This window comes from Mobula birostris, chromosome 13 (assembly GCF_030028105.1).
Source record: "Mobula birostris isolate sMobBir1 chromosome 13, sMobBir1.hap1, whole genome shotgun sequence".
NCBI classification, from domain to species: Eukaryota; Metazoa; Chordata; class Chondrichthyes; order Myliobatiformes; family Myliobatidae; genus Mobula; species Mobula birostris.
Window position 1 is genome coordinate 107,931,862 of NC_092382.1, and position 21,538 is coordinate 107,953,399.

General features: G+C 48.8%; 2 protein-coding genes across 3 annotated transcripts in view; both read left to right on the forward strand.

Moving 5' to 3' along the window:
* LOC140207296 (uncharacterized) overlaps positions 1 to 21,538 on the forward strand; it is a 133,082-nt gene that overhangs the window by 59,430 nt on the left and 52,114 nt on the right. The gene's annotated exons all lie outside the window — the stretch shown is intronic.
* Positions 3,145 to 21,246, forward strand: LOC140207797 (oxidized low-density lipoprotein receptor 1-like). The gene is made up of 7 exons (XM_072276360.1): positions 3,145 to 3,344; positions 5,417 to 5,536; positions 6,564 to 6,680; positions 7,831 to 8,067; positions 18,521 to 18,663; positions 19,295 to 19,359; positions 20,390 to 21,246. The coding sequence occupies exons 1-7, from the start codon at positions 3,155 to 3,157 to the stop codon at positions 20,439 to 20,441; spliced, it is 924 nt and encodes a 307-aa protein (XP_072132461.1). The 5' UTR covers positions 3,145 to 3,154; the 3' UTR covers positions 20,442 to 21,246.

Here is a 21,538-nt window from a genome sequence, read left to right on the forward strand (position 1 = left end):
ACAGAAGCTGATGGAGGGTTTTTGAGAGAGCTCCTGAACTCTGTCTGTTGGGCTGAGGTCCCTGCTATTTTTATTTCTTGCTGTGTATATAGCTCAGTCAGTGCAGCAGCAAGCTTTCAATACTTCTCTGAAACACTGACACTGACAACCCCCGGCTTATCCTCCAATGGGTGAAGAGATTCAAACCGCAGATACCGATCAGCCTGCGCTCGTTTCCTCTGACCTTCAATATCTAAATGTCTGATTTCTTTCATAAGTGTACACAATCTAAAATAGCAATCTATTGCTCTGACGTATTCTCGGAGGGAGGAGCTCGCTTACTTCGGTGGATGTTGCGTGTTTGTCCCGAGGCCGTGGTTTCTAGATCAGAGAGGGTCTGAAGCCCCGGCGATCAGCAAAGCAATGGGAGCGCTGACGCTCAAACCAGGAATCACCTGGAGGTTGGGGTTAGCGGGAGAGGGGGCTGGTGTTCCTTGTAAATCTCTCCGACAATAAAGGCTCTGCGTGAGAGACAACATACCCGTCCGTCTCTCCCTCCCTCTTTACTCGTCATCCCCCACTCTTCCCCTTCTTCCATTCTTTTCTCTCTCCTTTCTTCTCTTCCTATATCCTTCCAACTTCCATATTCCTTCCCACACAATCGCCCCTTCGCTGCATCGCTCTTCCCTCTCTTCCTCCGCCCCTCCCTGTTCGTTTCTCTTTCTCCTGCTTTCCCCCTTTAGCTCACCCTCTGTTTACTCACTCACTACTCTAAATTCTCTCCCCACATCTCCCACTTCTCGCCCTCCCCTTCTTTCATTCCGCCATCCCTTTCTGACCCCTGTATCCCACGTCTCTCTTTCCGCCAAGCCCTAACCTCCCCTCACTCTTCCCTCCTGTGCATCTCCCCATTCTCACTACTCTTCCCCCTGCCACTCTCATCGCTCCAGACCACCGCCTCTCACACGCTCAATCTCCCTCTTCCCCAGCACTTCCTCCCCTGCTCTCGGCTGCTCTCTTTATCAGCTGTTCATCTGGTGTTCGTTCCTGTCGGTCTGACTCCGCTGTCAACAGGGGCTTCCTCTGACAACGATCACATCCCCTCGCTGAGTTGAGAGACGCAAAGAATCCGAGACAGCATGGAAGACAGGCAGACTTATGCGAATGTGCAGCTCGTCAAACCGGACTCACGGTTTCCATCGAGAAGTGAGTGAGGCCGTGACGGAAGGAGGGAGTTTCAATCTCTTTCGGTCCCCTGGAGTATGTAATGGGACGGGGTGGAGGGAGCAACACTCTTTGTCTGACAGTCGGAGCGTGTGGTGGGACGGGTGGAGGGAGCGACTCTCCGTTTCTGGCTCTGGGAATGTGTAATGGGACGGTGGGGAGGGAGCTTCACTCTGTGTCTCATCCCGTGTCTGTGTGATGGGATGGTGTGGAGGGAGCTTCACTCTGTTGCTGACCGCGGGAGTGGGGAATGGAACGGGGTGGAGGGAGCTTGACTCTGTGTCTAACCCCGGAAGTTTGTGATAGGAGCGTGGGACGGGAGCCTCACCCTGTTTCTGACTTTCACTGTTCTTTTCCCAGCTGAACCTGATGTATCGTACACGAAACCGAATATCAAGGGCCTCTCCGTTCCCCGGACAGATGCAGGTCAGTTTCACTTTGTTGTTTTGACTCTGTTCAGCCGATGTGTCCATTCCTGTCGAGAAATCTCGTGGCACGGGTGCAGTTGACACTAATGATTCCCTGTTTGAGAATGATTCCGAGGCAATGCGTGCGAGACGCGATGAGATACGAGCTCTGTGGGATGGTCGGTGAGGGGGGAGCGCTCTGGGAAGGGGCGGGGTAAGGCAGAGCAGGAGGCGGGGCGGTAGAGACGGAGGGCTGTGGAAAGTGATGAGAAGATTGCTCTGGGTGGGATCGGTGCAGAGAACGCCACGGGATTTGTGGGGTGGTGGGAGAACCGTGTGAGCGGATTAAATTGGGGGGCACTGAGGAGGGGGCTCTGTGTGGTGGGGGGGGGCGTGGTGCGAAAGCAGGGAGTGTTGCGGCATGGCCGATAAGGAGGAGAGCCCTGGGGAGGAGTGGCGAGGAGGGAGGAGAGTCGAAAGAGGCAGTGATGAAGGGGAACTCTATAAAATGTGAACAATACTCTCCGCGTTCTAACCCTGCTCTCTCATCCTTTCTACTCTCTCTCCCCTGCCTCCCTCTTTCTCCCCCCTATCTCTCACACGCTAATCCGCTCTCACCTTCTTTTCTTCTTCTCTGGCCCACTAATTCTTTCTCTTACCCTCACTCTCTCCCCTTTCCCTACCCTTATCACTGTTTCTACCCTTCTACGCCTCCCGCTCTCTCCGTTGCCATTTCCCCTCTATCTAACTCTTTCCCCACTCTCCCTTTTCCCACACTCTCTTTCATATTGTCCTTCTCCACCGCCCTCGTTCTTCTCGCGCACTCTATCCCTCACTCCGCTCACTTGGCCCTGCCACTTTTTCTCTCTCCTGTCTCAGTCTATCTCCCCGTCCACACCCTCTCGCTGTGACCCAATCTTCCAAGCAACTGCCCCCTCCACACCTTCTCACTCTCCGTATTCACCCCGTCTCTCTCTCCCCCACGCTCTCCCCTCTCTCTTTACCCTCTCTATTTAACCTGTCTTCCCTTCTGTTTCTCTCCCTTTATTTTGCACCCTTGAGCCTCCCAAGTTTCCCCTCCCTCAGTCCCCCTCTCTCACCTTCTCCTTCGCTGATGTTCTCACCCCTGCCACTCCCCTACGCATAATCTCTCTCCCTTTTCTCCCTCCCTCTCTCTGTCTTTCCCCTTTCCGTCACCGTTCTCTCTCCCCCATTCTCTCCAATCTTCTCACCCATCGCTCAAATCGCTCACTCCTCTCTGCCCAGTCCATTCATCCTTTTCATCCTCACTCTCCTGCTCTGTCTCCTCGGCTCTTTCCCCTCACTTGCATCTCTCATCTTCAATATCTACCACTCAGCCCTCTCTTTCCGCACGCTATCTTCCCGCACCGCTGCTCCGTTTCTCTGTCCTCACTCCTCCACCATGCTCTACTGGTCCGTCCTCCTTCTAAATCTCTCTCTCTCATTCTCTCCTCTTTCTTCTCCAGACCGTCTGACCTCCACCTACTCCGAGCTGAACATTGGGAAAGACGAACCCCGCATCGATGAGGATGTGGTTCCTCCCATTGCCTCGAGTTCCGGCGAGCTGCGAGTCACTGCACGAGCTGCGAGTCAGAGTTCACAGTACCGACACTGAAGAGGTCACGTGTCATACTCCCAAGTGTCCAAGTTTCAAATGCATCTGCCTCGGCCACTACCTCTGGCAACTTGTACCACTGACTGACCGCCATCGGGGTAACAAAAGTTCCTGACATTTAACACGTTTTAATTGGCTCTGCTCCATTGATTGTCCTCTTCCCAGGAAGTGACAATCTGTCATTTCAGGCACTTTGTTCTCAGTCAGCTTGAATCGCGCAGATCAGGCTGCCTCACCTCCAAGGCCTTCATCCACACATCCCGCTGCATCGCTGAAGCAGCCTCCGTAATAAAGACTCCGACCCACCCAGGATAATGTTCTTACGAGACCCCCGCCCAACCCATACTCTCCCACATCGGGCGAAGATACGTAAACAAGCCTGGCCAGGCACAAAGGCAGTTTGTGCCCGCTTTTATCAGACTATGCAATGGTTCCCGATGACGGTAATGCACTCTAGACATCGCCGTCTGCTACGTCGTGTCCCCTTGAATATTAATGTCTGCCTGCACTGTACTTTCTCTGTAACTGTGACACTTTACTCTGCGCTCAGTTATTCTTTTACCTCTTTTACTCCTATGATGTGATCTGTATCTATGACATTCCGCTGGGACATCTCCTCTTTGAGATATATACAATGATCTGAATACAACTGTAGATGGGTGGGTTAATACACAATAGACAATAGGTACAGGATTAGGCCATTCATCCCTTCGAGTCAGCACCGCTATTCACTGTGATCATGGCTGATCACCCACAATCAGTACCCTTTTCCTGCCTTCTCCCCATATCCCTTGACTCTGCTACCTTTAAGAGCTCGATCTAAATCTTTCTTGAAATAATCCAGAGAATTCGCCTCCACTGCCTTCCTAGGCAGAGCGAGGACCTTTATGTCCTCGTGTCCACGTGAATGGTACCTGAGGATTGGAGGGAGGCGAATGTTTACCCGTTGTTCAAAAAAGTTGGTAGGGACAGTCCGGGTAATTATACTCCAGTGAGCTTTCCGTCTGTCTTGGAAAAGATTCTTAGAGATTGGATCTCTGGGCATTTAGAAAATCATGGTCTGATCAGGGACAGTCAACATGGTTTTGTTAACGGCAAGTCATGTCTATCAAGCCTTTAGAGTTCTTTGAGGAACTCTAAAAGAAATCATTTTAAGCACACCTACTGAACTCTCTCCCATCTGAACCATCCAATCTTAGAGCGTGCCGTCTATTAAAAAAAAAAAAAAAAACTCCCTGTAGAGTTATTGAAGCAACACTTTCAGTACGCTGGATGAACTCAGCAGGTCGGGCAGCGTCAGTCAGAAACGATGAGTCGACGTTTCGGACCGGAACCCTTCGTCAGGACTGAAGAATGAAAGATGGGGAAGGATTTGAAGAATGCTTGTAGCTTCAGTTGAAAGACCAGTAACTTGAAAGACAAAGGGGTGGGGGAGGGGAAGCAGTGACTTCATAGCCCTGAATAAATGGGTGGTAGAAGAAGGAGGCGGAACCATGAGGGAGCTGGGGGAGGGGGCAGAGTGAAATAAGGATAGAGGAAGGGAGGGGGAGGGAATAACCGGAAGTCGGAGAATTTTATGTTCATACCAAGGGGCTGGAGACTACCTGGACGGTATATGAGGTGTTGCTCCTCCAACCTGAGTTTAGTCTCATCATAGCGGTAGACGAGGCCATGTATGGACATATCTGAATGGGAGTGAGAAGCAGGGTTGAAGTGGGTGGCTACCGGGAGATCATATCTGTTGTGGCGGACGGAGTGGAGGTGCTCGACGAAGTGGTCCCCCAATCTGCGTCGGGTTTCATCGATGTAGATGAGGTCGCACCGGGAGTACCGGATCCAATAGTCGACCCCAACAGACTCACAACTGAAGTGTTGTCTCACCTGGAAGGACTGTTTGGGGCCCTGAATGTTTGCAGGAGATGAGGTGTAGGGACAAGTTTGGAGGAGCAACACCTCATATACCGTCTCGGTAGTCTCCAGCCCCTTGGTATAAACAATTCCTGCTTTTCTTCCTACTCTTCTGCAGCTGTGACACTATCTCTGATCAACAGTCCCACCTCTTTTGCCTCTCTCCCTGTCCTTTCTGAAACATCTAAATCCTGGCACACGAAGTAACCATTCCTCCTCCTTCTATTTCTCTGTCTCTCACATTCTCTTTCTTTCTTCCCAGACGGTGTCACATCCATCTACTCAATGCTGAACCTTCGGAAAGACGACATTCTCATCGATGATTATGAAGATCCTCCCATTACCTCGGCACCAGCCGAAATGCCAGTGACTGCACAAGGAGGTCAGAGTTCACAGTTATGACGTCACTCTGAAGTGGTCACGTGCCATACGCCCAACAATTCAAGTCCTAATACATCGGCATCCATCACTTCCTCTGGCAGCTCGTTCCATAGACAGGCCGCCGTCTGGGTAAAAACAAAATCGTCACTCGGGTCCCAGTTTAAATCTCTTTCTGCTATCATCTCAGACATGTGCGCTCCGGTCCACGGTTCCCCAAGATTAAAGAAAATTACAGTGCGCATTCACCTTCTCTGTGTACCCACGTGTTTGTATACACTCCTGTAAGGTCACCCCTGCGCTCCAAGGAATAAAGTCCCCACCTGCTCGACTTATCTCCGTAACTGAATCCCTCGAGCCCCGGCAATATCGTCGTAAATCTCCCTCTGCAATCTGTCCAGCTCATTGATATATTTCCTATAGCAGGGCGACCAAAACTAAACACCGTACTGCAAGGGCGGCCTCACCGACGTCTTGTACAACTGCAACGTGACCCCTTAATCCTGTACTCCGTGCCCTGATTGATGAAGGCCGGGGCGTCAGACACCTTCACCGACCCCTCTACCGGTAACTTCACTCTCTGGGAACGTTGGACGTGGGGTCCTTGGTCCCACTGTTATTCAACACACGCCAGGGTTTCTCCCGAACACTGTGAACGTTGTACCCTTGTTTTCCTTTCTGAAATACGATAGCTCGCACTTATGAAAAATAAATCACATTTGCAACTGCTCTGCCCCCCTTCCCCAGGTAATCGAAATCCCAGCGTAAGCGGTAACTGTCTTCACTGTTACCTCGTCACCGACGTTAGTGTTGTGTGCAGGCTTACCAACCGCGACCAATATAATCTACCGCAAATCGTCGATATAATTGATAAAGATCACTGGTCCCACCCTTGACCCCGGTGAACACCGTTAGTGACGGGCTTTCTGTCTGAGAAACGAACTTCAAACGTTATGAGGAAAAGGCAAACTTAATAGGCCGAATAGCATACTTCTGCTCCTAAATCTTATGGTCTTGTGCTCTCTCCACAGGTGCGCACGAACAGGAGCCGAAAGAGTACATCGGAAATAGACCGTACCGTAAGATCTACCTACTCTGCATCATTACGTGCATCCTTGCCGTGATTGTGGCCGGGCTTTCGATCCACGGTGAGCCGAACGGGGTCCGGGTGGAGTCAGACCGCAAATAAAGAGAGTGGAACAAATTGTTATTGTAAAACACTACAGTGACGCAGACACGCCCCTTACCGTAACAACACAATAACTCCTGACCATAACACAGACACACCGCTAACCGTGACAAAGACACGACCTTTACCGTAACACATTCAGGACTCATCCAGACAATCCTGTCACCGTCGCACGGACGCGAACTTCAATTCGACACAGTTGCACTCCTAACCGAGACAGGGACACGAGCCACATCGTGACACAGACATGGTCCCCTTACTGGGAACATCGACCTGACCCTGACAGTGTAACTGTTACACTCCCCTTAGGCGACACCGAAACTCACCTCACAGTGAGACCGACACGTCCTTCACCGTGACAGTTAGGCACCGTACACCAAGACACCTACACGCTCCTCAACGAGATCCGTCCAGCTCGGTATCGTGACAAAGACTCACACCAACTGCAACACCCATTACCGATACGGTATCGGCCCTCAAAATAACTCCGACGCACCGCTCACTGAGGCACCTCACCGTGACACAGGCAAACCACTCACCGTGATACCGACACTTAATTTCACAGCGTCCCCGACCTAGTAGTCTCGGTGACATCGACACACCTCAGCGAGACACTGTCACACCGATCGTGGCCATGACATGTCTCCAAGGTCGACACAGACACACCCCTCTCTGTGAGATCGGCAGACCCAACACCATGACACAGATACTCCACCCAGCGTGACAACACCAGGTCGCTCACTCTGACATTTCCCTCGCAGTGACATCGAGACACGGTAACCCGGCACACCTCTCGCCGAGGCACAAAAACACCTATCACAGTGACACAGGCTCGTAACTCACAGCAACACGAACATGCCCCGTACGATACTGATGCGGACCCCGTTGTAACAATAACACCTTCACCGGGAAATTTATTTACTGCTCAGCGCGGCACAGACACGCACCGCAGGGTGGCGCCGACTTCTCTCACTGTACCACCAGCACATCCATCACTGTGACACCCTTCACCGTGACACTGACACATCACTCTCTGTGACCCATTCGGTAGCGTGACGCTGACTCACGTGTCACTGTAAAGGATACATATCTTTCACCTTCTCTCTCAGTATCACAGATTCGTCAGTCTATGATCACCTCCGACCGAAACTATCGTGAATTAATTTCCCACCTGAATCTCTCCCAGAGAACCTGTCTAAAGAATCTATCTACGCTCAACTCTGATCTGATCGATCTTAACCGAACGCACACTGATCTCCGTCACCAGTTCACTGACATGGAAACGAAATACAGATCTGTCAACGAAACCAAAGCTCAAATCTGTGAATTGTTGACCAGCAGAAGAGGTGAGGCATCATCCACTCTTTAACACGCTCCTCATGACGGGGCAGGCACAGTGAGCGGAAACGTCACTCTGTGCTTAACATAGGGAGTGTGTGAAGAGATGGTATATAGGGAGATTCACTCAGTGTGTGACTCGGTGATCGTGTGATGGGGCTGCGCGGAGGAAGTTGGAATCTATTACCGAACCCAGGAGAGTGTGGTGGGACGCTGTGGAGGTGGTTTCACTCTATGTCTGACCACGGGATTGTGAGACGTAACATTACAGCTTCGCTCTAGGACTGACTCGGGGACTCTCAGATGGGAGGGTGTAGATCCAGCTTCACTTTGTGTCTGACAGTGGGATAGTGTGATGGGACAGTGCCCACAGAGCGTCACCCCATGTCTGAATCCATGGCGTTATGGCACTGTGGAGAAAGAGATTCATCTGAATCCGGGAAAGCGTGATGGGACGTTGCAGAGGGGGCTTCACTCTGTGCCTGATTCCGGGAGTGAGTGATGGGACGGTGCAGAGGAAGCTTCACTCTGTGCTGAATTCAGGAGTGTGTGCTGGGACGGAGCGGATGTTGCTTCACTCTGTGTCAGTCTCAATGGGATCGTAGAGAAAGAGCGTCTGTGTCTGACTCCGGGAGTGTTTGATGGGACAGTGCAGATGGACGTTTATTATATGTGACACCAGATTGTGTGATTGGATGCTGTGGAGAGATTCTGACCCCGTGAGTGTGCCATGGGAGTGTGTGGGTGGAACGTCGCTTTGTGTGAACACAGTGGGGTGTGGTGGGTCAGTTCAGGAAGAGCTTCGTTCTGTGACTCGCCAGGGAGTATGTGATGCGACGTAAGGAGGGAGAGTCACACTGTGTAAGACTCGGGATGTGGGATTGGACCATGTGGAGGGAGATTCATTCTGTCTGTGACCCCGAGACGGTGTAATGGGACGGTGTGAAGGGAACTTTACTCTGTGACTGACCACAGGAGTCTGTGATGGGACCATGTGCAGGGAGCTTCACTCTGTGTCTGACTCCCGGGAGTGTGTGACGGAACACTATGGAGGGAGAGTCACTCCATCTCTGACCCCGAGAGTGTGTGATGGGACGGTGTGGAGGGAGCTTCATTCTGTGTCTGAATCCGGGAGTGTGTGACGGGACCGTATAAGGGGGAGATTCACTCTGTGTCTGACACTTTGCTCTGTGGTGTGTTGAGAAGCTGTAGAGGGGAGAATCATTCTCAATCTGAAATTTTATGTGTGCTCAGGGAGTTTCTTTCCCTGTCTGACCGCTAGAGTGTGTGACGGTGCCACGAAGAGAGAGATTCACACTGTGTCTGACTGGACTTTGTGGAGGGAAATAAATTGTGTTCTCCGAACTAAGGTGTGTGTGTGAGGGGCGGTATGGAGGGAGCGTCACTATGTGTCTGTCCCCAAGAGTGTCTCATGAGACAGTGTGGACGGGAGCTTCATTCCACATCGGGCACCTGGAGTGTGTGATGTGTCCGTGGAGACAGAAACATAGAAACATAGAAAATAGGTGCAGGATTAGGCCATTCGGCCCTTCGAGCCTGCACCGCCATTCAGTATGATCATGGCTGATCATCCAATTCAGAACCCTGTAGCAGCCTTCCCTCCATACCCCCTAATCCCTTAGCCACAAGGGCCACATCTAACTCCCTCTTAAACATAGCCAATGAACTGGCCTCAACTGTTTCCTGTGAGAGAGAATTCCACAGATTCACCACTCTCTGTGTGAAGAAGTTTTTCCTGATCTCGGTCCTAAAAGGTTTCACCTTTATCCTTAAACTGTGACCCCTCATTTTGGACTTCCCCGACATCTGGAACAATCTTCCTGCATCTAGCCTGTCCAATCTCTTCTGAATTTTGCATGTTTCAATAAGGTCCCCCTTCAATCTTCCAAATTCCAGCCACTATAAGCCTAGTCGATCCAGTCTTTCATCATATGAAAGTCCTGCCATCCCACGAATCAATCTGGTGAACCTTCTTTGTACTCCCTCCATGGCAAGGATGTGTTTCCTCAGATTAGGAGACCAAAACTGCACACAATACTCCAGGGGTGGTCTCACCAAGGAATTATGCAACTGCAGTAGAAACACCCTGCTCCTGTACTCGAATCCTCTTGATGTGAATACCAGCAAATCGTTTGCCCCTTCACTGCCTGCTGTACCTGCATGCCCACTTTCAATGACTGGTGCACAATAACACTGGGGTCTCGTTGCACCTCCCGTTATCCTAATCTGCCACCATTCAGAAAATAATTGGTTTTCCTGTTCTTGCCACCAAACTGGATAAACTCACATTTATCCACATCAAATTGAATCTGCCATGAATTTGCCCACTCACCCAAACAATCCAAGTCACCGTGCATCCTCTTAGCATCCTCCTCACAGCTAACACTGCCACCCAGCTTCGTGTCATCCGCAAACTTGGAGATGTTGCATTTAATTCCCTCGACTAAGTCATTAATATATATTGTAAACAACTGGGGTCCCAGCACTGAGCCTTGCGGTACCCCATTAGTCACTGCCTGCCATTCTGAAAAACGTCTCGTTTATTCCCACTCTTTGCTTCCTGTCTGCCAACCAATTCTCTATCCACATCAATACCATACCCCCAATACCGTGTTCTTTAAGTTTGCACACTAATCTCCTGTGTGGGACCTTGTCAAAAGCCTTTTGAAAATCCAAATATACCACATCCACTGTTTCTCCCCTATCCACTCTACTAGTTATATCCTCAAAAAATTCTATGCGATTCGTCAGACATGATTTTCCTTTCACAAATCCATGCTGACTTTTTCCGATGATTTCACCGCTTTCCAAATCTGCTGTTATCACATCTTTGATAACTGACTCTAGCATTTTCCCCACCACCGATGTCAGGCTAACCGGTCTATTATACCCCGGTTTCTCTCTCACTTTTTTTTTTAAGCGGGGTTAAGTTAGCCACTCTCCAATCCTCAAGAACTGATCCAGAATCTAAAGAGTTTTGAAGAATTATCACGAATGCATCCACTATTTCTTGGGCTACTTCTTGGTGCACTCTGGAATGCAGACCATCTCGCCCTGGGGATTTATCTGCCTTTAATCCCTTCAATTTATCCAACACCACTTCCCTACTAACATCTATTTTCCCTCAGTTCCTCCATCTCACTGAACCCTCGGTCCACTAATATTTCCGGAAGATTATTTATGTCCTCCTTAGTGAAGACAGAACCAAGGTAGTTATTCAATTGGTCTGCCGTGTCCTGGTTCCGCATGAACAATTCACCAGTTTCTGACTCTAAGAACTGCATTTGTCTTATCCAATTATTTTTTTTTTCTTTTTACATATCTATAAAAGCTTTTGCAGTCAGTTATTAGGTTCCCTGCAATCTTTCTCTGATCAGCTTTTTTTGCCTTTCCTAATTAAGTCATTTGTCCACCTCTGCCGGACTCTGAATTTCTCCCAGTCCTCAGGTGTGCCGCTTTTTTCTGGCTAATTTGTATGTTTCTTCTTTGGAATTGATACCATCCCTAATTTTCCCTGTCAGCCAGAGGTGCACTACCTTCCCTGGTTTATTCTTGTGCCAAACTGGGATGAACAAATGTTGTAGTTCCTCCATGCGATCTTTGAATGCTTGCCGTTGGATATCCTCCGTCAACCCTTTAATTATCATTTGCCAGTCTATCTTCGCTAATTCACTTTTCATACCTTCAAAGTTACCCTTAATTTCAGAACCTTTGTTTCTGAATTAAATATGTCACTCTCCATCTTCATGAAGAAATCCACTATATTATGATCACCCTTACGCATGAGCCTAGCAGTACAAGATTGCTACCTAACCCTTCCTCATTACTCAGTACCCGGTCTAGAATTATCTGCTCTCTAGTTGGTTCCTGGACATGTTGATTCAGAAAACCATCGGGCATACATTCCAAGAAATCCTCTTCGTCAGCACACTAACCAATTTGGTTCACCCAATCTATATGTAGATTCAAGTCACCCATTATAACTGCTGTTCCTTTATTGCACGCATTTCTAATTTTCTGTTTAATGCCATCTCTAACCTCATTACTACAGTTAGGTGGCCTGTACACAACTCCCACCAGCGTTCTCTGTCCCTTAGTGTTATGCAGCTTTACCCGTATCGATTCCACATCCTCCCGGCTTATGTCCTTCCTTTCTAATGCGTTAATCTCCTCTCTAACCAGCAATGCTACCCGACCTCATTAATTGTCATGTCTATCCCTCTTGAATATTGAATATCCCTGAATGTTGAGCTCCCATCCTTGGTCACACAGGAGCCATGTCTCTGTGATCCCAACTACAGCATATTCATTAATAACTATGTGCACATTCAATTCACCCACCTTGTTACGAATGTTCCTTGCATTGACACACAAAGCCTTCAGGCTTGCTTTTACAACACTCTTAGCCCCTATACAATTATGTTGAAAAGTGGTCCTTTTTGATTTTTACCCTGAATTTGCCGGCCTGCCACTTTTGCGTTTCACCTTACTACTTTTTGCTCTACCCTCATTTTACACCCCTCTGTCTCTCTGCACTTGTTCCCATTCCCCTGCCACATTAGTTTAAATCCTTCTTAACAATAGTAGCGAACGCTCTCCTTAGGACATTGGTTCCAGTCTAGCCCAGGTGCAGACCGTCCTGTTTGTACCCGTGTCAACTCCTCTAGAACAGGTTCAAATGCCCCAGAAAATTGAATCCCTCCCCGTTGCACGATTTTCAACCCACGTATTTATCTGATATATCCTGCTATTTCTACTCTGAGTGTCACGTGGCACTGCTGCTAATCCAGAGATTATTACCCTCGTGGTCCTGCTTTTTAGTTTATCTCCTAACTCCCTAAATTCACCTTCTAGGACTTCATCCCGTTATTTTACCTCTTTCCTTGGTACTTATGTGCACCACCACCACTGGCTGTTCACCCTCCCACTCCAAAATGTCCTGCAGCCACTGAGAGACATCCTTGACCCCTGCACCAGGGAGGCAACATACCCTCCTGGAGTCTCGTTTGCTCCCGCAGAAACGCCTATCTATTCCCCTTACAATCGAGTCCCCTATAACTATAGCTCTCCCACTCATTTTCCTTCACCTCCTGTGCAGCAGAGCCACCCATGGTGCCATGAACTCGGCTGCTGCTAACTCCCCCTGATGAGACATCTCTCCCAACAGTATCCAAAACAGTATATTTGTTTAGGAGGGAGATGACCTCAGGGAACTCCTGCACTACCTGCCTACTGCTACGCTGTCTAGCGGCCACCCATTCCCTTTCTGCCTGTGTAGCCTTTACTTGCGGTGTGACCAACTCACTGAACGTGCTATTCACGACTTTCTCAGCAACGCGGATGCTCCAGTATAAATCTAATCGCAGCTCCAGCCGTTCAATGCGGTCTGCCAGAATCCGCAGCTGGACACATTTCCTGCACACATAGTCGTCAGGGATAGTGGAAGTGCCTGATTTCGCACATGCAGGTGAACAAACCATGGGGCCGATCTGAGCTGTCATGACCTACCCAATACGCTACAGCCTCGCCGCCTTCCTTGCTCCAAATAAAATACCGCTGCATACCGTTCTACTTTTAAAGGAACTTACCCTGCCTTACCTCACTTGGAGTGTAGCTCGCCTTCAGCACGGTGTCGAGGGAGCTTCACTCTGTGTCTGATTCGGGGAAAGTGTGATGAGACGCTGGTGAAGGAGCCTTACACCATTTCTGACCCTTGCGTGTGTTCTGGGAGAGTGGGCAAGAGCTTTCTTCATGTCTTTCTTCGGCTGTCGGTAGTCGGATGGTGCTGAAGGAGCTACACCGTACCACTTCCCTGCGGTGTGCGAATGGACACTGTGAGGCTAGCTTAACTCTGTGCCTCATCCTTCTGTTTTATGGTAGAAGGGTGTGGAGAAAACGTCACTCTGTGTTTGACCCCGGGAATGTGTGATGGGACGGCGTGGAGGGAGCTTCATTCTATGTCTGACCCCAGGATTTTGTACAGGGATCTTTGCTGGGTTTTTGAAATCTGTATTCGGTGACGGGACGGTGTGAAAGAAGCATCACGCGATGCCTGACTCTGTGAGACGGTGATGGAACGGTGCTGAGGGGAGTTTCATTCCCTGTCTGTTCCCGTGTGTGTGATGAGCTTTGCTGAGGTATTTTCATTCTGTGCCTGTTCCCGGGTGTGTGATGGGACGGTGCTGATGGAGCTTCACTCTGTGTTTGTCCGCAAGAGCGTGTGATGCGACAGTGGACTATTCAGAGGAAGCTTCATTTTCTGGCTGACCACGGGAGGGTTTGATGGAATGGTGTGGAGGGAATTTCACTCTGTGCCCGACCCCGGGAGTGTGGGATGGGACGTGTGGAGGGAGCTTCATACAGTGTCTGACCCCGGGAGCGTGTGACGGCATGGTGCGGAGGGAGTTTCACACTGCAGTGGCATGCAACCATTTGGGATTCCCTGATCAAAATTTCTTTTACTGTGAATAGCTAAACGAGTAAAAGATGAACTGATTTCCAAAAAACATAAAGTTAAAGATGACAGTTTTCTTTAATATTTTAGGCAAGAGAACTTTTTTATTTCCATCTTTTACGTTCCAAAATAGCAAACAATGAAAAGGCATGAAGAAAAAATATGGACACCCTGCATGTCAGTACTTAGTAACACAACCTTTGGGAAGAATCACAGCTTGTAGAAACCATAAAAACATTACAGCACAGAAACAGGCCTTCTGGCTCTTCTTGGCTGTGCCAAATCATTTTTGGTGTGGTCCCACTAACCTGCGCCTGGACCATATCCCTCAATACACCTCACCTCTCATCATTGTACCTGTGCAAGATTTGCTTCAATGTTAAATATGAGCCGGCATTTACCACTTTATCTGGCTGCTCATTCCGCACTCCTACCTCTCTATGAGTGAAGAAGCCACCGACCCCTAATATTCTCTTTGAAATTTCCCCCCTTCACCCTTAACTCATGTCTTCTCTATTTTATTTTTTTTTATCTCCCCTTGCCTCTGTAGAAAAAAAGAGCATGTTTGCATTCACCCAACCTATACCCATCATAACCCGTCATAATTAAGATACATGGATATATATACACCACAATTGTATGCACCTCTTTCAAATCCCCCCTCATTCTTCTACGCTCCAGGAAATCAAGTTCTGCCCTTTACAACCTCTCTCTGTGACTGAGTTTCTCAAGTCCCCGCAACATCCTTGTAAACCTTCTCTGCATATTGGAACCATGTTAATATCCTTTCTGTAATTAGGTGAGCAAAACAGCAAACAATACTCCAAATTCGGCCTCACCAATGTCTTGTACAACCGCTCCATAGCATTCCAATCCTCTGTCAATACTTTGATTTATAACACGATGTTCCAGAAGCTGTCTTTACGACACGATCTGCCTGTGACGCCCCTTTTAGAGAATTTTGCATCTGCGTTCTCAGACCCCTCTGTTCCACCGCACTCCTCAGTGCCCAACCATTTACCTTCTATCTTCTACCTTGGTGTGTCCTTCCAAAGTGTAATACCTCACACTTATCTGTGTTAACCTCCATTTGCCATTTTTCAGCCCATTTTCCAGCTGGTCAAAATCCCTCTGCAAGCTTGGAAAAGCTTCGTCACTGTCCACTACTCCTCCACACTTGGTATGATCAGCAAATTTGCTGATCCAACATATCACATTATCATCCAGCCATTGATACAGATGACAAATATAAATGGACCCAGCACTGATCCCTGTGGCACACCACCAGTCACAGGCCTCCACTCAGAGAAGCAATCCTCCACTACCACCCTCTGGTTTCTCTCATTGAAGCAACGTCTAATCCATTTTACTGCCTCTGCATGTATAGCTAGCGACTGACTCTTCCTGACTAACGTCCCATGCGGGACCTTGTCAAAGGCCTTACTGAAATCCCTATAGACAACATCCACTGCGTTTCCTACACCCACCCTCCTGGTAACCTCCTCGAAAAACTCTAATAGATTTGTTAAACATGACGTTCCACGCACAACCCCATGTTGACTCTCCCTAATAAGTCCCTGTCTATCCAAATACTTGTAGATCCTGTCTCTTAGACCTCTTTCCAATAATTTATCTCCTAATGATGTCAAAACTAACAGCCTATAATTTCCGGGATTACTTTCTGAGCCTCGATTAAACTAGGGAACAGCATGAGCTATCCTCCAATCCTCCGGCACTTCACCTGTCGATAACGACATTTTAAATATATCTGACAGGGCCCCTGCAATTACAACACTAGTCTCATTTAAGGTCCAAGGGAATACCCTGTCAGGCTCTGGGGATATATACCTCAAGATTGCAAGCACCTCTTCCTCTTGAATTTGTATCGGTTCCGTGGCCTCATTTGTTGTTTGCCCGATTTCTATTGACTCCATGCCAGTTTCCTTAGTACATAACGACACACAAAAAGAATAAAATAAAATAAAATAAAATCTCCCCTATTTCGTCTGGTTTCATACATAGCCGACCACTCTGATCTTCATTAGGACCAATTTTATCCCTTACTCTCCTCTTGCTCTTAATAAACCTGCGGAAATTCTTCGGATTATCCTTCACCTTGACTGTCAAAGCAACCCCGTCTTCCTCTAGCCCTCCCGATTTCTTTGTTAAGTACTTTTTCACTTGTTTATATTACTCAAGCACCTTATTTACTCCCTGTTTCCTATACATGTAAAACATCTTCTCTCCTTCTTTATCAGTGTTCCAATATTCCTCGAGAACCTAGCTTCCTTACTCTTACTCACTTTTCCTTTAATCCTTACAGGGAAATTCAACTCTGCACTCTCAAAATGTCACCTTTGAAGGCCTCTCACGTATCAATCATATCCTTGCCAGCGAACAACCTGTCCCATCCACGCTTTTTAGATCCTTTCTCATTTCTTCAAATTTGGCCTTTTTCCAGTTTAGAACCTCAACCCGAGGACCAGAGGTATCTTTATCCATGGTCAAATTGAAACTAATAGTGTTATGAACAGTGGAATCAAAGTGTTCCCCTACACACACTTCCGTCACCTGTACTAACTCGTTTCCAAATAGGAGATCTAATATTATATCGTCTCTGGTTGGTAGCTCTAAATATTGATTTAGAAAACCTTTCTGAACGCATTTTACAAGCTCTAACCCGTCTAGACCTTTAACAGTATGGGACTCACAATCAGTATGTGGAAAACTAAAATCCCCGTCTATCACAACTTCATGTTTCTTGCAGTTGTCTGCTATCTCTTTGGAGATTTGCTCCTCCCATTCTCGCTGACTATTGGGTGGTCTATAATACAACCCCATTAAAATGGTCATACTTTTCCTGTCTTTCAGCTCCACCCATAAGGTCTCGGAAGACAAGCCCTCTGATCTGCCCTGACTGAGCACTGCTGTGAGATTTTCCCTGACCAGCAATGCCACACCCGCTTCCCTTCATTCCTCTGCCTCTATCACGTCTGAAACATCGGAACGCTGGAACATTAAGCTGCCAGTCCTGCCCCTGCTGTAGCCAAGTTTCACTAATTGATATTATGTCGTAATTCCATGTGTCAATCCACGCCCTCAGCTCGTCAGTCTTCCCCAGGATACTTCTCGCTTTGAAATAGAGAACACATCAGATGATTATTACAACCACACATAACCCTTCTGTTTGTGACTTTCCATGAACTTTTAACACCAATTATTTTCACCCCCGCTCCACTATCTGCTCTGGCACTCTGGTTACCATCCCCACCCCCCTGCCGATTTAGTTTAAACCCTCCACAATAGTACAGACAAATTTCCCAGCAAGAATATTGGCTCCCCTGTAGTTCAGGTGTACCCGTCACTCTTGTACAGGTCACACCTGCCGCAGAAATGGTCCCAAAGATCCTGAAATCTGAAACTCTGCCCCCTACACCAGTTCTCAGCCACGTGTCTATCCGCCAGAGCATCCTATTCTTACCGTCACTGGCACGTGGCACAGGTGGCAATCCTGAGATTACCACCCACCCTGGAGGTCCTGCTGTTTAACTTCCGACCAAGGTCTCTATACTCACTCTTCAGGACCTGCTCCGTGGGGAGGGACGTGTAGACTAGGGAGTCGCCGAAGGAACGATCCCTTCGGAAAGCGGAGAGGAGTAGAGAGTGAAAGATGTGTTTCCTGGTGGGTCCTGTTGAATTTGGCTGAAGTTGCGGAGGATAAGGTGCTGGATCCGGAGTCTGGTGGGGTGGACGGTGAAGACAAGGGGGTCTCTGTCCCTGTTGTGGTGACGGGAGGATGGGGTGAGGGCTGAAGTCCGGGAATGCAGGAGCTGCGGGTGAGGGCATCATTGATGACGGTCGAAGGGTCTGATCCCGTGTGGTGTTAGATGGGACGGAATGGAGGGAGATTCACTCTATCTCTCACCCCGATGTGCGTGATTGGACGGTGTGCAGTGATATTCACTACTCCTTATTCCTATTTCCAGAGCATACGTGTTCCAAGGACTGGATCACAAATAAAGACCGGTGTTATTTCGTATCCACGTCTGAAACATTTTTCCCAACAGCGATGCAAGAATGTTCAAACCGTGATGCAAGGCTGCTTGAAATCAATTCAAGAGATGAAGCGGTATGTGTCACATCACAAGAAGATCTCACAAGAATCATCAGACACTTCCGGGGTGAGACACAGAGTGACACCCATACTACACTCCCAGGACACATTCTCGGGTTCAGACATAGAGTTATCTCCCTCCACACCGTCCCATCACACCCCCGGGTTCAGCCACGGAGTTACTCCCAGAATACACTCTTAGTACACATTCTCGGGGTCAGACACAGAGTTAAGCTCCCTCCACACTGTCCCATCACACACTCCCGGATTCGAACACAGAGTGAATGTTCCTACACAGCGCCCCATGACACATTCATGGATATGGCACATAGTGAATCTCCCTCCACACCGTCCCATCACACATTCTCGGGTTCAGACATAGAGTTATCTCCCTCCACACCGACCCATCACTCCCCCGGGTTCAACCACAGAGTTACTCCCACAGTACACTCTTAGTACACTTGCTCGGGGTCAGACACAGAGTGAATCTTCCTACACACCGTCCCATGATACATTCACAGGATATGGCAAACAGTGAAGCTCCCTCCACACCGTCCAATCACAGGTTCATGTTGTAATCAACTGAGAGAAACTCCGTACATACTTTTCGATTCTTGGCATTAATCAAATAAATTTAATTTCACAGAGCTTTGTATCCAACAAACTTGTGTACCGAAACAGTGCATACTGGATTGGAAAATGCGAAGACGGGTGAGATTTGGATTACTCTGTGGTGTGAGAGTTGGGTATTGTCATAGACCTGACGGGAGAAAGTGGGATTAGTTTACGATGAAACTATACATGGCTCTCAGGAGAGTGTGGTACAATAGGGACATTTTAAGTCCGACAGGTGTCTGTCGGGGAATGTCCGGGCAGTGGGGATAATTCGGAAACCGCCTGGGGGCAGTGTGGAGAGCTCAGGACACAGGAATTATCTCATTTTTGTACTGACGCATATCGGTGAGGAAAGCGCGGTGGAGTGGGATTATTTTGGAGATAGTCGCCGGGCTGTGAGGAGAGGGATTAACAGCGGCATTTGTTTGGTGAATGACATAGATCTGAGGGGCGAGAGTAGGACAACTGGATTAGTTTGGAGGCCGATACAGGGCGCTAATGGGACTGGTTTGCAAACTCACGCACGGATGTGGGAGAGAGGGTGCCAGTTGTACAAGTCTGGGAGCGGACCAGAGTTTATGGTGAGTGCGCCGTGTACTGCGATATGTTCGGAGACTGACACGATGCTCTGGGTATAGTGAGGGGAAACAGGATTATTCTGGGACCGACACAGGGATGATGCAAGAGTGTGGACGAGAAGGATTCATCTCGGGACAGCCATAAGTCTGTGGGGAGACGGTGGGACAGTGTGGTTTGTTCGAGGAGTGAAACATATCTGAAGGGAGAGTGTGGGCCTGTTCGATTTGTATGGGGACTGACAGAAGACTGTGGCGAGAAAGCGTTACGGTGAGATTAGTTTGGGGAGACATGGGGCTGTGGGGTGACATTCGGTCTGCACGATTAGTTTGGGAACTGACACAGGATTGTAGGGAGACATTTGGACCATTGTATTTGTCTGGGTACTGGCACGGAGCTGTGGGGAGAGAGTGGATGAGTGGGATCAGCTTGGGGACTGGCACAGGCTGTTAGGAGAGATTGATTTCATGGGCTTAGCTTGTAGACTGTCTCGGCTCGGGTTCTCTGGAGCTGCTTTGTCTCTGTTAAAATTGTTAACCGTCTTGGACAGGAATGTAGACTGGGATCTTCTGTACAAGGTGTCCTCGGGGACGTCAGACTGAAGAGACTGCCACTCGTACCCAGCGAAGAGTTCTTGCAATCGTGCTCGGCGTTTCATCTGCGAGAAGTCGGCAGTTTTGTTCCCGCATATTCCTAAAAATATCCAGGATCTCTGTCAACAGCCAGTGGAGGCGACAAAAATCAAGTGACCAACTGACCAACTCCCCTCTTCCCGTTCTATCTGAACCCTCCGTCTCCCTGATCTCTCTCTCTCTCTCTCTCTCTCTCTGTGTCTCTCTCTCTCTTTTTCCTTTTCACCCACAATCAACTTAATCATGTGCCGTCTGTGCTAGTTGGGCCGATTTGAATCACGTATCTACCCCTCCACTTCCCAATTCTCTCTTTGTCAACTACCACTCCTCCATCCTCTCAAACTCCCTCCTCACGCTACTGCCCCTTCCTCCTACTAGATTCTCCCCACCACACCCCAACAGATGTCAGTCCCCTTCGATCCCCTGCTTTCTCGCCATTCCAACCCCGTCCCGCACTTCTCCACTCCCTCTATCTTTCAGTCCACCCCCTTTTGCCTCGCCTTTTCTCTGCTCGCTCTTTCTACTCGTCCTCTGCCAACTCTCTCTCACTTTCTCCCCACCCCTACAGCTCTCTCTCCCTTCCGTCCCCGTCCTCTCAAAACCCTCCGTCTCCCTCAGTGCCCTACCTGGTAAAGACCAGCGTGCCAGGTGTCCTGTCGACCAGTATCGGATGCTTTCCACCGGAATCGCTATTTGATTTATTATCTGAAAAAAAATTGCAGCCTGGATTATGCTCTTTGGCAGCATCTGTATCCCACAATGATGCACAATTAATGTAAGTTACAAATTTTAATAAACACAGCAAAAATGTTCTTGCGTTCAAAGATATGACGGCGCAGGGGCAGAAGCTGGTTCCTGCATGTTGTGTGTGGGTGTTTACAGTCATGTGACTCCTCCCCGATGGTAGTAACGAGCAGAGAGTTTCCCCGAGTGGGGAGGGTCCTCAGTGATGGACGGCGCCTTCTCGAGGCATCGCCTCTTTTAAATGTCCTCGATGGTAGGGAGGGATGTGCCCGTCGGACTGGGGTAAGTCAGGCAGTTCTGCCGTGCGCTACAGGGAGATCTGT

Excerpts from the sequence above, each read along its gene's own strand:
- LOC140207797 (XM_072276360.1), top strand. The coding sequence starts at position 3,155 with ATGAGGATGTGGTTCCTCCCATTGCCTCGAGTTCCGGCGAGCTGCGAG. Across the intron at positions 8,068-18,520 it reads ATTGTTGACCAGCAGAAGAG|AGCATACGTGTTCCAAGGAC; the intron begins GTGAGGCATCAT and ends TCCTATTTCCAG. Across the intron at positions 18,664-19,294 it reads TCAATTCAAGAGATGAAGCG|AGCTTTGTATCCAACAAACT; the intron begins GTATGTGTCACA and ends TTAATTTCACAG.